This window comes from Furipterus horrens, unplaced genomic scaffold, assembly GCF_987537825.1.
Source record: "Furipterus horrens unplaced genomic scaffold, mFurHor1.1.pri manual_scaffold_3, whole genome shotgun sequence".
NCBI lineage: Eukaryota > Metazoa > Chordata > Mammalia > Chiroptera > Furipteridae > Furipterus > Furipterus horrens.
The window spans coordinates 147,979,814-147,992,982 of record NW_028327173.1 but is presented as its reverse complement, the minus strand read 5'-3'; the positions used below and the strand labels follow the sequence as shown (position 1 = coordinate 147,992,982).

The 13,169-nt window shown below is 37.3% G+C and overlaps 1 protein-coding gene across 1 annotated transcript in view; it reads right to left on the bottom strand.

Moving 5' to 3' along the window:
• The window catches only part of CHP1 (calcineurin like EF-hand protein 1), a 36,682-nt gene that overhangs the window by 216 nt on the left and 23,297 nt on the right, over positions 1-13,169 (bottom strand). The window contains exons 4-6 of the mRNA XM_090270438.1: positions 9,282-9,409; positions 4,904-4,965; positions 27-149 (exon numbers count right to left, since the gene is read on the bottom strand). Coding sequence (XP_090126564.1) covers positions 27-149; positions 4,904-4,965; positions 9,282-9,409 — 313 coding nt within the window. The remainder of the gene's footprint in view (positions 1-26; positions 150-4,903; positions 4,966-9,281; positions 9,410-13,169) is intronic.

The following is a 13,169-nucleotide window of genomic DNA, read 5'->3' as shown; positions in this document are numbered from 1 at the left end:
TTCAAACCACGAGGTGACTGACTGACCTTAACAAATTCTGTGAAAGATATGGCGCTGTCGCCATCTTGATCAGCCTCCTGGATGGTCCTGTCTGCAATGCTGCCCAGCTGTTCATCTGAGATGTTCACTCCGACCATCATGCGTAACACCTGCCGGACCAAGAGCCAGGATTACAGGAAACTTAGGGTCAGGAGGACTCTTTTACTAAAATAAATGATAAAGCCCAAACCTCTTTTCCTTGGATGTCCTCAAATATAATAGCCAGAAAGCTGACACCCTTATCTTCTCATGTTGGCAATCCTAGACAATGACATGAACAGAACTCTCTGGCAAGGTCATTGATGAGAAAAGCAAGCCTCACTGAGGCAAAGGCCTCTGCATTTTGCTTTTCCCTATTCTTCCTGCCTGGAATGTAGATATAATGCCTGGTGGTACAACAGCCATCCTGGGAACAAGAGGTGAAAAGTCATGTGTGCTATGGATGCCAGAGCAAGAATATAGAAGAAGCCTGGTTCCTGGACATAATTTAGGTACTGTACCAACCTGAACAATCTATGTCCAGACTTCTTGTTGCATGAGGCAAACTAGTTATATTTATTTATTTGTTTGTTTGTTCACTGAGAGTGAAGGAAGAAACTTTTTTTCAGTGCAGGAAAGCTCAACTGTGATACAGCACCCTTGTAAAAACAGCAGGGCTGTGAGGCAGCCCTGGGGCCAGGCCCCTCGTCAGCTAGACAGTTCTGCTCTGTTCCTCTATGATCTATCTGCTTTGCTTTGCTCTGTACTGGTCTGTTTTGCTCTGTGCTGGTCTGCTCTGGCATGACATCTTCAGTGTTTCAGCTCAGCCACAGTGCAAACTAGTTTCTTATTGGTTTAGTAAGTTTGGCACGGAGTAAGTTTGGTAGGGCTGTCTGGAATCCCACTCAAATGCAATCCTCTTTGAGGAGGTGCATTGACCCACTATCCCTAAAGTATGGCCAAGAAATATAAACATCCTTGAAGGGTTAAATACCAAATTACCCTTTATAGAAAAATAACATTCCAAGTGATATCACACATCTGAAGTAAGATTTAAAGGGCTATGAGAACTGCAGTAAAGAGAATTTACACTGTCACCAAATTTGTCTCAAAAATAATAAATCCAACCCCTACCAATTCTGCTAATATCTTTAGGGTATAAATACACTTTGAAAATTGCTACCTTAAGCAAAATAAACAACTCTAATCATATGACTCTAAGACAATATGAAATGGGGGAAAGGGTGCTTTTGTCATGCTTCACATCACTGTAGTCAGCCACCTCTGTCTTCAGGGGTAAGAGCACTTTCCACAGGAAAGAAATGCCTTCTAGCCCAACTGTTCCCAAGCCTTCCTTCCCCCACTCCTTTACATCCTTCTCCAATCTTATGATATGATTTTTTAATTGTTTTATTTTTAAAATTTATTTATTTGTTTATTTATTTATTTGTAGAGAGAGGGGAAAGGAGAAAGAGAGGGAGAGAAACATCACTGTGTGGTTGCCTCTCACTCGTGCAACCCAGTCATGTGCCCTTACTGGGAATCGAACCAGTAACACTTGGCTCGCAGGCCGACGCTCAATCCACTAAGCCACAGCAGCCAGGGTTGATTTTTAAAAAGGAAATTACATTTTTTCTAAAAAGAAAAGAGCTGAAATACTGATATGAGTCAACACTGATTATTTTTTTCACAAATCAATTCTTGAAAATTGGAAGTTACACATTTGAGGCACAAATGTACACAAATTGAAGGATTAATTAAAAGAGGCAATGCTAGCAAAAATAAAAAATAGCCAAGCCATTTGCCGTCTTTCCTGATTGTGTGTGGCCAACTATCCTCAAACCTCTTTAACAGATCAGATCTCAGCCTAATTATTCTATATAAAGTGTTTTATTTTTAATTTCTTTTTTTTATTGTTGTTCTGTTACAGTTGTCCCATTTTCCCCGCCTTGCTCTCCCCTATCCTCCCCACCCCTTCCCTCTCCCACAGTCAATCCCCACCCTGTTGTCCATGAGTCATTTTTACTAGTTCCTTGACTAGATACTTCCCTTTCTTTCCCCGATTCTCCACGCCCCACCCCCCCAACCTGGTCTCTGTCAGTCTGCTCCCTGTTTCTGTGCCTCTGGTTCTATTTTGCTCATTTGTTTGTCTTGTTCATTAGGTTCCTCTTATAGGTGAGGTCGTATGGTATTTGTCGTTCACCGCCTGGCTTATTTCGCTAGCATAATACTCTCCAGTTCCATCCATGTTGTTGCAAAAGGTAGGAGTTCCTTCTTTCTTTCTGCTACATAGAACTCCATTGTGTAAATGTACCACAGTTTTTTGATCCACTCATTTACTGATGGGCACTCAGGCTGTTTCCAGCACATGGCTATTGTAAATAGCACTGCTATGAACATAGGGGTGCATAGGTTCTTTTGAATTGGTGTTTCAGGATTCTTTGGGTATAATCCCAGCAGTGGAATCACTGGTATCAAAAGGCAGTTCCATTTTTATTTTTTGGAGGAAATTCTATACTGTTTTCCACAGTAGCTGCAACAGTCTGCATTCCCACCAACAGTGCACTAGGGTTCCCTTTTCTCCACATCCCTGCCAGCACTTGTTGTTTGTTGATTTATTAATGATGGCCATTCTGACCTGTGTGAGGTGATATCTCACTGTGGTTTTAATTTGCATCTTTCTGATGGCTAGTGATGTCGCGCATCCTTTCATATGCCTACAGGCCCTCCATATGTCTTCCTTGTTGAAAAAGTGTTTTATTTTTAGAATTATATAAAACTGAATTGTGCATGTGTGGTATGTGTGTATCGGGAGTGAAGATAGGAAAGACAGTGTCTTCACAATCACTCATCCAGTCCATTAATGAGGACATGAGCGTCCGGAAGTGGCTTGATACAGGTCCTAGCAATCAGGGCTCTGAGCTGTTTACTCAGGGTTCTATGCCCAACTGGTGTACTTTCCACCTCTCCGCGGTATCACTTATGGTTCCAGTCAGAAGTTTATTAGCAAATGGGACTTTAATTACTATTTTTAATGTCTGTTGAGGTTTTTTTGTATATACCTTTTTCCAGTTAAGGAAAGCTCTCTTCTATCTCTGTTTTTCTAAGACTTCTTTTAAAAAATCATAAATGAATGATGACCTTTACTAAATGCCCTTTTTTCTATGGAAAAGACTATTCAGTATTTCTTTTTTAATCTATTAATGTGGCAAAATACATTGACTAATTTTCTCATTTTAAACCAACTTTGAACTCCTGGTATAAACCCATCTTGGCTATAATATTGTATCCTCTTTATATATTGCTGGATTCAATGTGTTAACATTTTGTTTAGGATTTTTACATCTATGTGAATGAAAGAGAATGTGCTGTAATCATCTTCTCTTGTACAGTGTTTACAAGGCTTCCATATCAAAGTTATGCCAGCTTCATAAAATGATTATAGCAACTACATTTATTGCAGTATAATTGATGTAAAATAAACTGTACATATTTAAAATGTACACTATGATAAGTTTCGACCTATGTACACACTTGTAAAACGATCACCACAATCAATATATCCATCCCCCCAAAAGTAAAACCAAGACTTTTACAAAAATCGTATCAGGGAAAATGGCCACTCATCCTTTCCTTAGGATAAACTGACCACAAACTTTTTAACATCCACTGAATAGTTAAGAACTGCCTGTCACCAAATGTTTTTAGAAATGGCAGTGTCTAGAAAGGTAGATTTTGTTCTCTCCTCATTCTGGTTAACTGTTCTTACTATTCTTGCCAGGATAAACCTTGTTCTCTGACACCTCAACAGACCATGAGCACATTTGTCCTAAAGTCATTTCAGGCCTGAGGAACATTCTAGAGGCACTGACTCGCACTCTGGCCCCACTCCCTGCCTCAGGCTTTTAAAATCCTAATAATAGAAAATAAATCAACATTCCACTCAAAAAAGAAAAAAAAAAAAAAATCTTTCTGGCAGCCAGATCTGGGCCAGAGGATGAAACATGCACATAGATGGTGACTGCCTCTACCTTTTCTCTTCAGAACTCACATATAGCAATTTAAAATAAATTCTTCTCACTGATGAAAGATATCCAACTCAAAAGCAAAGCACGTTAACATCGACATGTAGACCGGGTTCAGTTTTTGCCTAGACATAAAAATGTAGGGATACCCTGAGTTGGTCCTTAATCTGATCTGAGTTATCTCCAACTTAAAGATTTCTCAAGATACTCAACACTGAATGAGTTCAGATTTACTTCAGGGTGAATAAAAACCACTTTACTTTCTAGGTGTATCTTGAAATAGAGAAATTTCCCCATAGAAAGTCCTGAAAGTATTAGTCCGCTAGGGTCCTCCAGATTTACAAATATTTAAAATAGAAAAGAGGAGAATTTTCTCCCCTCCTAAACTTGCATTTTGGAGAGGGAGGAGAGGAAGAATAGAAGGGCAATGCCTAATAGGATGAGATGCCAATCACTGCTAGTATAGGACAGGGAATGAGCAATCAGCCCAGCAGCAGTTCCTTGACTCTTATGTCAAGCCCAAGGACAGACGAAACAGCGATAATTACCTGTCATCAGAATTACCTGGCTGCTAATAAACTGACTGGACAATAACAAAACATTTTAGTCTAAATCATCTCATGTATTTTAGTTGCACCAGTCAGCACCTAAAATAGTGGAGACATCTGTCTCTGAGAACTCAATGAGCCATTTCAAATTTCCCCAGTCATTTGCTCTGCCTTATATCTAGGATAGAACTCTGCACACAGCAGGTGTTAAAGAAATGTGTCCTAAAAGTAAAGAACAATTCCTGCCCATAAGAATAAGCAAGTAGGGCCCAAACACAAGTTATTCATGTGCACGGGAGCTCTCCCACATACCTGTAACAGTTCATCGCGGGAGATCTTGTCATCTTTATCCAAATCATATAGTCGAAAAGCAACTGGTAGGGAAAAACAAGAAGTTAGAGGAAATCCAGTAGTGTTTAGCCCTTTCTCAAGGAACTAAAATGTAAAGGACACTAGATAGAAAACAAAGCAAATTAAAAGTTTTACCCAGAGTAATTGCTATTACTTGTAGGTTTTTTTTTTTTTTTTAAGATTTTATTTATTTTTAGAGAAGGGAAGGGAGGGAGAAAGAGATGGGGAAAAATAACAATGTGCAAGAGATACAGCAATTAGTTGCCTCTCACATGCCCCCAACTGGGGACCTGGCCTGCAACCCTGACACGTGCCCTGATTGGGAATGGAACTGGCCACCCTTTGGTTCACAGGCTGGCACTCAATCCACTGAGCCACACCAGCCAGGGCATTTGTAGAGCTTTTAAAGACTTTGTAATATTTAAGAAACTGAGATACATCTCATAATTGATGGCATCTTAGATTTGATTAAATAGGGGACCCTTGTGGAACAAATCAGAAAAAAGAAAAAAGTCAGTCTTGGCCAGCGTGGCTCAGCTGGTTGGGCATCATCCCACAAAGTGAAAGTTCACTGGTTCGATTCCTGGTCAGGGAACATGCCTGAGTTGTGGGCCAGGTTCCCAGTTCTGGGTGTACAAGAGGTAACGATTGGTGTTTCTCTCACACATCAATGTTTCTCTCCCTCTCTTTCTTCCTCCCTTCACCTCTCTCTAAATGTAAATAAATAAAATCTTAAAAAATAAAACCTCAGAAATAATTTCTTTAAAAAAGAAAAATCATTCAGTCTTGTTGCTGAAGGGCTACCATGCGAGTAATATGACAATGAATGATTTTATAGGCAGTCACACTAAGGAAGTGACTGCCTTATAATCATAATTGAATTTAGTGTCATTTTGAGGCTTTGAATCACTTCAAGTATGTCACTAAGATTTTGGTTTTCAGTACAGTGTTGTGAATACTAAAAGGCCAAAACCCACTGCTGTATAGTTATTTTTATAATACACAGATTTAGATCTTGTCCTTAGGAACTCACGATCTAGTAGAGGAGAGCAACATGCACTATTCACTTTAATACATCCAAAGTGCCATCACACATCTGAAATTCAAGGTGACAAAAGGTGGAGCAAATATGCCTTTCTGGTTCAAGAAACATTTGAACAAGTCTGACAAGAAGTGGCATTGCAGGCAGAGCTCATAGTAGGTACAAAGGCATGAGAACATGGATGAATATCTACAAGTTTAAATTTCACACCCTTCCTGAAAAAGGAGTGCATCTTTTGAGAGAAAGTAAAAATTTTTAAAAAATCTAATTTACTCTTCATAAGGTACCTATTAGAATTCTTGAGTGGGAAGTAACTGGGAGAGATTTTCTGATGTTTGCCTGTTCTTAATTTGGTTAATTGAGTAACTATCTACCAAACCTGAGAATTTATATGCTTAGGCGGTTTAGAGTCTAAGGGAAAGGAGATGAGGATCAAAAGCATTCCTAAATGTGTTTAATATATTCCCTGACTAAACACACACACACTTGGGTATAGGCTGCCATCTTTCGGAAGCAACCATAAAATGTGTTATCTACTAAGCTATCTTTAGGATGATTTCAGGATAGAAACCTGTTTGCTATATAACCCATAGATATCTATTTCTGAATTTTTAAAATTTCTGAATTTATTAATTGGGCAACTAGAATAAACACTTGTATCCTTTTTTGCCAAAGTAGTTACATAAGTCTGAATCGCTAATTCTTTTTTTTAAACTAAATTTATTGGGGTGACATTGGTTAGTAACATTATATGTCTCATGTGTACCATTCTATAATACATCACCTACATATTGCATTGCGTGCTCACCACCCAAAGTCTAGTCTCTTCTGTCACCAATTATTTGACCCTCTTTACCCTCATCATTCTTCCTCCACCCCCTCCTCCTCTGGGAACCACCATACTGTTGCCTGTATTTACGAGTTTTGTTTTATTTGTTTGCTTATTGCTCTGTTTTATATTTCACATGACTGAAATCATATGTTTCTTGCTCTTTCCATCTGACTTATTTAGCTTAGCTTGATACTCTCAAGATCCATGCATGTTGTCATGAATGGCAGTATTTCATCCTTTCTTATGGCTGAATAGTATTCCATTGCATACACGACCACATCTTTATCCAATCATTCATCAAAGGACAGGCTGCTTCCATGTCTTGGCTACCATGAGTAATGCTGCAATGCTCCTTAACTAACTCACTGGACTCATGCGTGCTCTCCCGCCCCTCTACAAATTGTTCTAACTGATGTGGTGGCACAGTGTACAGTATTCCCTCACTTATCACAGGTATTACATTTCAGAACCCTCGCGATAAGTGAAAATCCACGAAGTAGAAACCTTACATTTATTTTGTATTTATATATATTTTAAGGCTTTATAAACCCTTCCCACACACTTATGAACAGTTCCCAGTCCCTTATTAACCTTTCCCACTCCCTTATTAACCTTTTCCACACTTTTATAAACACTACTTATGTTCTTAAACATATTCTACACCCTTAAACCTACGTAACTTTAACAACATATGTATACAGTACCACAAAATCCTGCAATATAGTGAAAAATCTGCGATAAATAACTAAATATAATATTTTTAAAAATCCCATGATACAGTGAGGCTGCGATAAGTGAACTGTGATATAGAGAGGGACTACTGTATACTTATAGCAAACAGGCTACATGAGTGTCCACTCCACCTGTTCCAAGAGTTCATTACCAAGAGTCGGGGTATGTCCCCAGTTCTAAAACTGTTTGTACTATTTGTACTTTCAATGAAACTATTAATTTAATAAAAACCAAAACATATGTGAAAAGTTATTGCTTCTAAGAAAATTAGGCTACTTCTAAAAGACTTAAAATTATTGAGTCATAGAAAAAAAACTTGCTAAAGTAAATATGGCAGAACAACTATAAAAGATTAAGGGGAAAAAATGTAAACACCTAAAAGGATCCTATTCTCAGATGCTTCATGAGTATCTTTAAGCTCTCTTTCTACTTAAACTGCAACTAGAAACCTTAGACTATACATACATTATAGATGTGCTCTACAGAAAAAGTCACACAACTCCCATCAGCAGACTTATACTAAAAACAAAAAACCCCTTGGTCCTATATCAAAAGATTGGCCAATAAATGTGTTTTTAACTATATTAGGCAAAATAAAATGTTAAACTATGTATCCTTTTCTATGATCCTATGCTACAGCTTATTTTTTTAATTATCGATCAATTCTTCATCTGACAACAATGAATACGAAAATTTCTACTACACCAATGTCAGAATCAGGCAAACGTATTAAAACAATGCAAGACATAAGGCTTTGTCTCAAACAGTATTTAGTCTTGAAGAAGCAACTGGAATTCACTAACACAGTATGCAGTAAATCTGAGTACAATTCATTAGAGTTCTATTTTCTTCTATATCCAATTTTGTTTATGTAAGTGTTCTGCTCTTTGTTAAGGTGCATGATCTTATAGTAAAGAAGAGCAGTGTTTTATTATTTTGGTTCGAAAATCTTCCCCATCTTATATAACAATACTCATTTCAGTGCTTCTTAAATTCTTTTCCTAAACTAAGGAGTGAACTCATACTCCTATAGACCAGGAGACTGGGAATATAGCCCAAAGACTACAAATCAAAAGTTTATTTTAAGTCTTATATACCATTTTCCAAATGTATAATTTATCTGTATTTGTTTCAATATCAAAAAGCCTTTTCAAAGACCTCTCTGTATACCATTGTGCACCCTTGAAGAGAAGCCTGGATTCAGTCAATTCAATACAATTTCAATTCCAATTTTGATTTGTGTTAAATGAAAAGAGAAATTAAATTGTAATTTCTTAGAGAGGTGTTGTAAGCAATTGGGCAATATCACATATGAACCAACAAGGGCAGAGGGAAAGCTAATAAACATCCAAGGAAAGGAGGCAAAAGGCATGGGGACAAAAATTAAATGTTGCACTAACCCAGCTGTCCACCCCCACTTAAGTCACATCCAATATCTAACAGATTCTAAGATGGTCTGAGGACTGTCATTATTCCTCACAGGTAGGTCTGGGTCTTTTCACTGTTGTTACCCCTAACACTTACCACAGCACCTGGCACACAGTAGGTCTTCTTGCCCAAAGTCACATGGTCAAAAAGTGGCAGAGCTGGACTCAAACCCAACCAGTTTAGCATCAGGGTCTGAGCTTTTAAACACTATGACCTTATAAATGTTTGTTGACTAAATGAATGAGTAAATAATCTGTAAGAAATGAAAAGCAAATATTTTAAACCAGAAGGCTTTAGCTCCTTACAGTGCAATTTGTTGCTTCGGCTGTTGAGTGGTTCTGGTCCATTCACATCTTTACTTTTTTCATTATCTTCAATGGGTCGGAAATGAGCCAAAGTTCTCATGAATCCACGGAAGTTTACCTGGTCCTCTCTGATTGGAAAATATAACAAACAACACGGTGTCCATCAGGGTGATTACTTCTTATGAATTCAATATATTGGCAATAGTTTTAGCTAAAGTGGCCTGAAAGTCCTTTTAATGAAGTCTCTTTCTATAAGCATAGTACAATAGTTTAGTGCTCATAAAAATATCTTCATTGAAGTCTCACCCAAACCCTTTGAGATAGGTAGTATTATTCCCACTTTATAAGTGATTAACTGGGGTCAGAGTCACCTACTGAATTAACTTTTCCCTCTTTTCCCAAAGAGGATTTTGAGTAGCTCCAGGGCTATGCTATCAGGCAAGCCAGAATTTAAACTCACTGCTTTAGACTCTGCAGCAAGCAGCGAAGTGGTCATTTCAACCCAATGACTCCCAAACATCGCCTAGATCCTAGTCACATATACCTAGTGATATTTTAAGATTAAAGCACACTATAGAAAAGCTGCTTTTAAAATAAAGTTTAGCCCTGGCTGGTGTGGCTCAGTGGATTGAGCACCAGCCTGCAAACCAAAAGGTCGCTGGTTCAATCCACAGTTATGGCACATGCCTGGATTGCTGGCCAGGTCCCCAGTTGGGGGCATGCGAGAGGCAACTGATTGATATTTCTCTCACACATTGATGTTTTTTCCCCTCTTTTTCTCCCTCCGTCCCCTTGCTCTAAAAATAAATAAAATCTTTAAAAAATAATAATAATAAAATAAAGTTTATTTAGTTATAAAAGCAATAAGTATATTTTTGGAAATTTGGAGAAAAAAGTAGAAAGAAAAAACCATTCCTAGTTTTAACAATCAATTACAACCATCATTAATATTTTCTTCCAGTAATTTTTCTATGCTGTTTGGATAATTCTGAATATATTACATATGTGATTTTGTATCTTGCTTTTTACTTATTTATTTTTAAATTTAACCTTTTAATTAGTTTACAGTCAATATTATTTTGTATTAGTTTGAAGTGTACAGCATACTGGTTAGATAATCATATACTCTACAAAGTGTTCCCCTCAATATTTTCAGTACCCATCTGGCACCACACATATAGGGTGGGGCAAAAGTAGGTTTACAGTTGTTCATATGGAAAATAATACAATAATTAATAAATAATAATAGAATAAATTCTGTGTTTTCATGTACTCACAACTGTAAACCTACTTTTCCCCAACGCTGTAGTTATTACAATATTATTGACTATGTTCCCTATGCTGTACTTTACATCCCCTGACTACTTTGTAACTGCCATTTTGTACTTCTTTATCCCTTCACTTTTTCCACACAGTCCCCCAAAAGGTCACTGTCGTGATTCCCTGTTGGGGTATATGTGTGGGCTGCAGGCCAGGCCGCCAGTTAGGAGCATGCCAGAGGCAACTGAAAAATGTTTCTCTCCTTCTCTTTCCCCTCACTCTAAAAATAAATAAATACATATATTTTAAAATCACCAGAAAACCATTAAATGATGATTAAAGGGTTTAGTAAAATACAGTGGAAAACCATCATTGAATAAATCCCACTCTTTGTGTGTCCCATTGAACAGATGCAGTATGTTAGGTCCCTCAAGTGCCAGACAGACATAGAATTCACAGCTCATGAGCCCATTGTACTCAAAAGAATGACCTTCAGTTCTTCAAGGTAGCTATACTACTAATGGAATGGTATCTTGTAAAAATGTAAGATCTGAACAATCAAGTAATGTGAAATAAGATTTGAGTTATATGTCAGAACAGATTAATGAGTACATATTTTACTGCCATAATGTCTCTGAGTGAAAGATACCTAAATACCAATGTTCTACTTTCAAATCTCATTCTTTACAAAAAAAAATCCACCTGCAGAAGATTACAGAAAAAAACAAAAATTCTGGAAGCCAAATATCTATAACTGTTTAGACAGAGCAAGAAGCAGAGGTGCAGTTTGCTAAGAGCTTAGCAGTGTAACCAAGGGTTGTCCTCAGCTTCCTCATGCACACCTGCCTATTTAGCAGCAGATCCATGGGCAGGATGGCAGGTGATACTAGCTTCACAACAAAAGTGGTTGAGCCTTATAAAACAACTTTCCACAAGCTGCTTCTTCAAATAATCAAGTGTGACTATGGAACGCTGAAAAAAAGATGGCAAAATGACTCTACTGGGTTTACTTTTCATTGCAAAAGATCTGAATACAAAGCATAGCTGTGAAAGCTATCTCTGGAGAAGATTCAATGCTCTGCAGGTGCTAAAAGGGGAAGTGGAAAAACCACACCTGAAACAAATGACAGTTCAGGGAGAGAAATAGATGAAAATGAGGAAGGGTAGGATATTACCTACGGTCAACATGAATCTCAAAGGGGCAGGTCTGTCTTCATATAAACTGGCTGATAGTATTCCTCCTCTGACTGTCATTCAGATTTACTGAGTAACCAACTTCTCAACTTGGATATTCCTTTGCTTTCAAATTCAGAGAAAATTTTCTTTCCAGGTATTTTATCTGATAGTGTCCTCACTGATATTTAGTCTCATTATTAAGAACTGGCAACCATATAACTTCTTAGAGCCCTTTGGTTCATACAGACAAGCCACAAGGAACTAGGAAGAGATTATATGATTAACATTATTCATGAAAAGGTACCTAATCAAATCAATAAATATTTATTCAGTACTTTGAAGGCACTGCATTAAGTAGTGAAGCATATCAAAAGCCTAGTTTTATGTTAGACAAACCCAATTCTATTTGAGAAAGTCTGTATGTGGTGCAGACGACTGTATCCTTAGTCAATGTCATTAAAGAAAACAAAAGGCTGTGCAAATGTTCAAGATTAAAGGACGCTAAAGACAAATGAGAACTGACACTACTGGATCCTGTACTGAAGTGGGGGAAAGTGCTATAAAGAAGATTGGAAGAACTGATAAAATTGGAGTATGAATATTAGAATAAAATAGATAATGGGAGAAATGGGTACAAATAGTCAAAGGGTAAAACTTCCAGTTAAGAGATAAGTTCTGGGGATGTAATATATACCATGGTGACTATAGTTACCAATACTGTGCTATATTTTTGAAAGTTAAGAGAGTAGATCATATAAGTTCTCACAATACACAAAACAGTTAATGATGTGACATGATGGATAACTTCAATAACTAACGTTTTTGTGGTAATCATTTTGTACTATATACAGCTATAAAATTGCTATGTTGTATACCTTAAACTTACACAATTTTATATGTCAATCATATCTCAATAAAGCTGGAAAAAAATAAAATACAGTATTCCCTCACTTATCGCGGGTGTTACATTCCAGACCTCCCCCGCGAAGTAGGAACCTTAAATTTATTCTACATTCTTAAACCAACATCACTTTAAGAACATACATATACAGCACTGCAAAATCCCACAATATAGCGAAAATTCCGCAATAAATAATTAAATATATTTTTAAAAATCCTGCGATACAGTGAGGCCGCGATATAGCGAGGGACTACTGTACCTAATATTTTATATTATTATTACAGCACACTGGATGAAAGACTTATTTGAAAAAATAGTTACAATATACAGTAGTCCCGTGCTATATTGCGGTTCACTTATCGCGGCCTCACTGTATCGCGGGATTTAAAAAAATATTATATTTAATTATTTATCATGGATTTTTCGCTATATCGCGGGGTTTTGTGGTACTGTATATGTATGTTGTTAAAGTTACGTAGGTTTAAGAGTGTAGAATAAATTTAAGGTCCCTACTTTGCTGGGGGGTCTGGAACGTAATACCCGTGATAAGT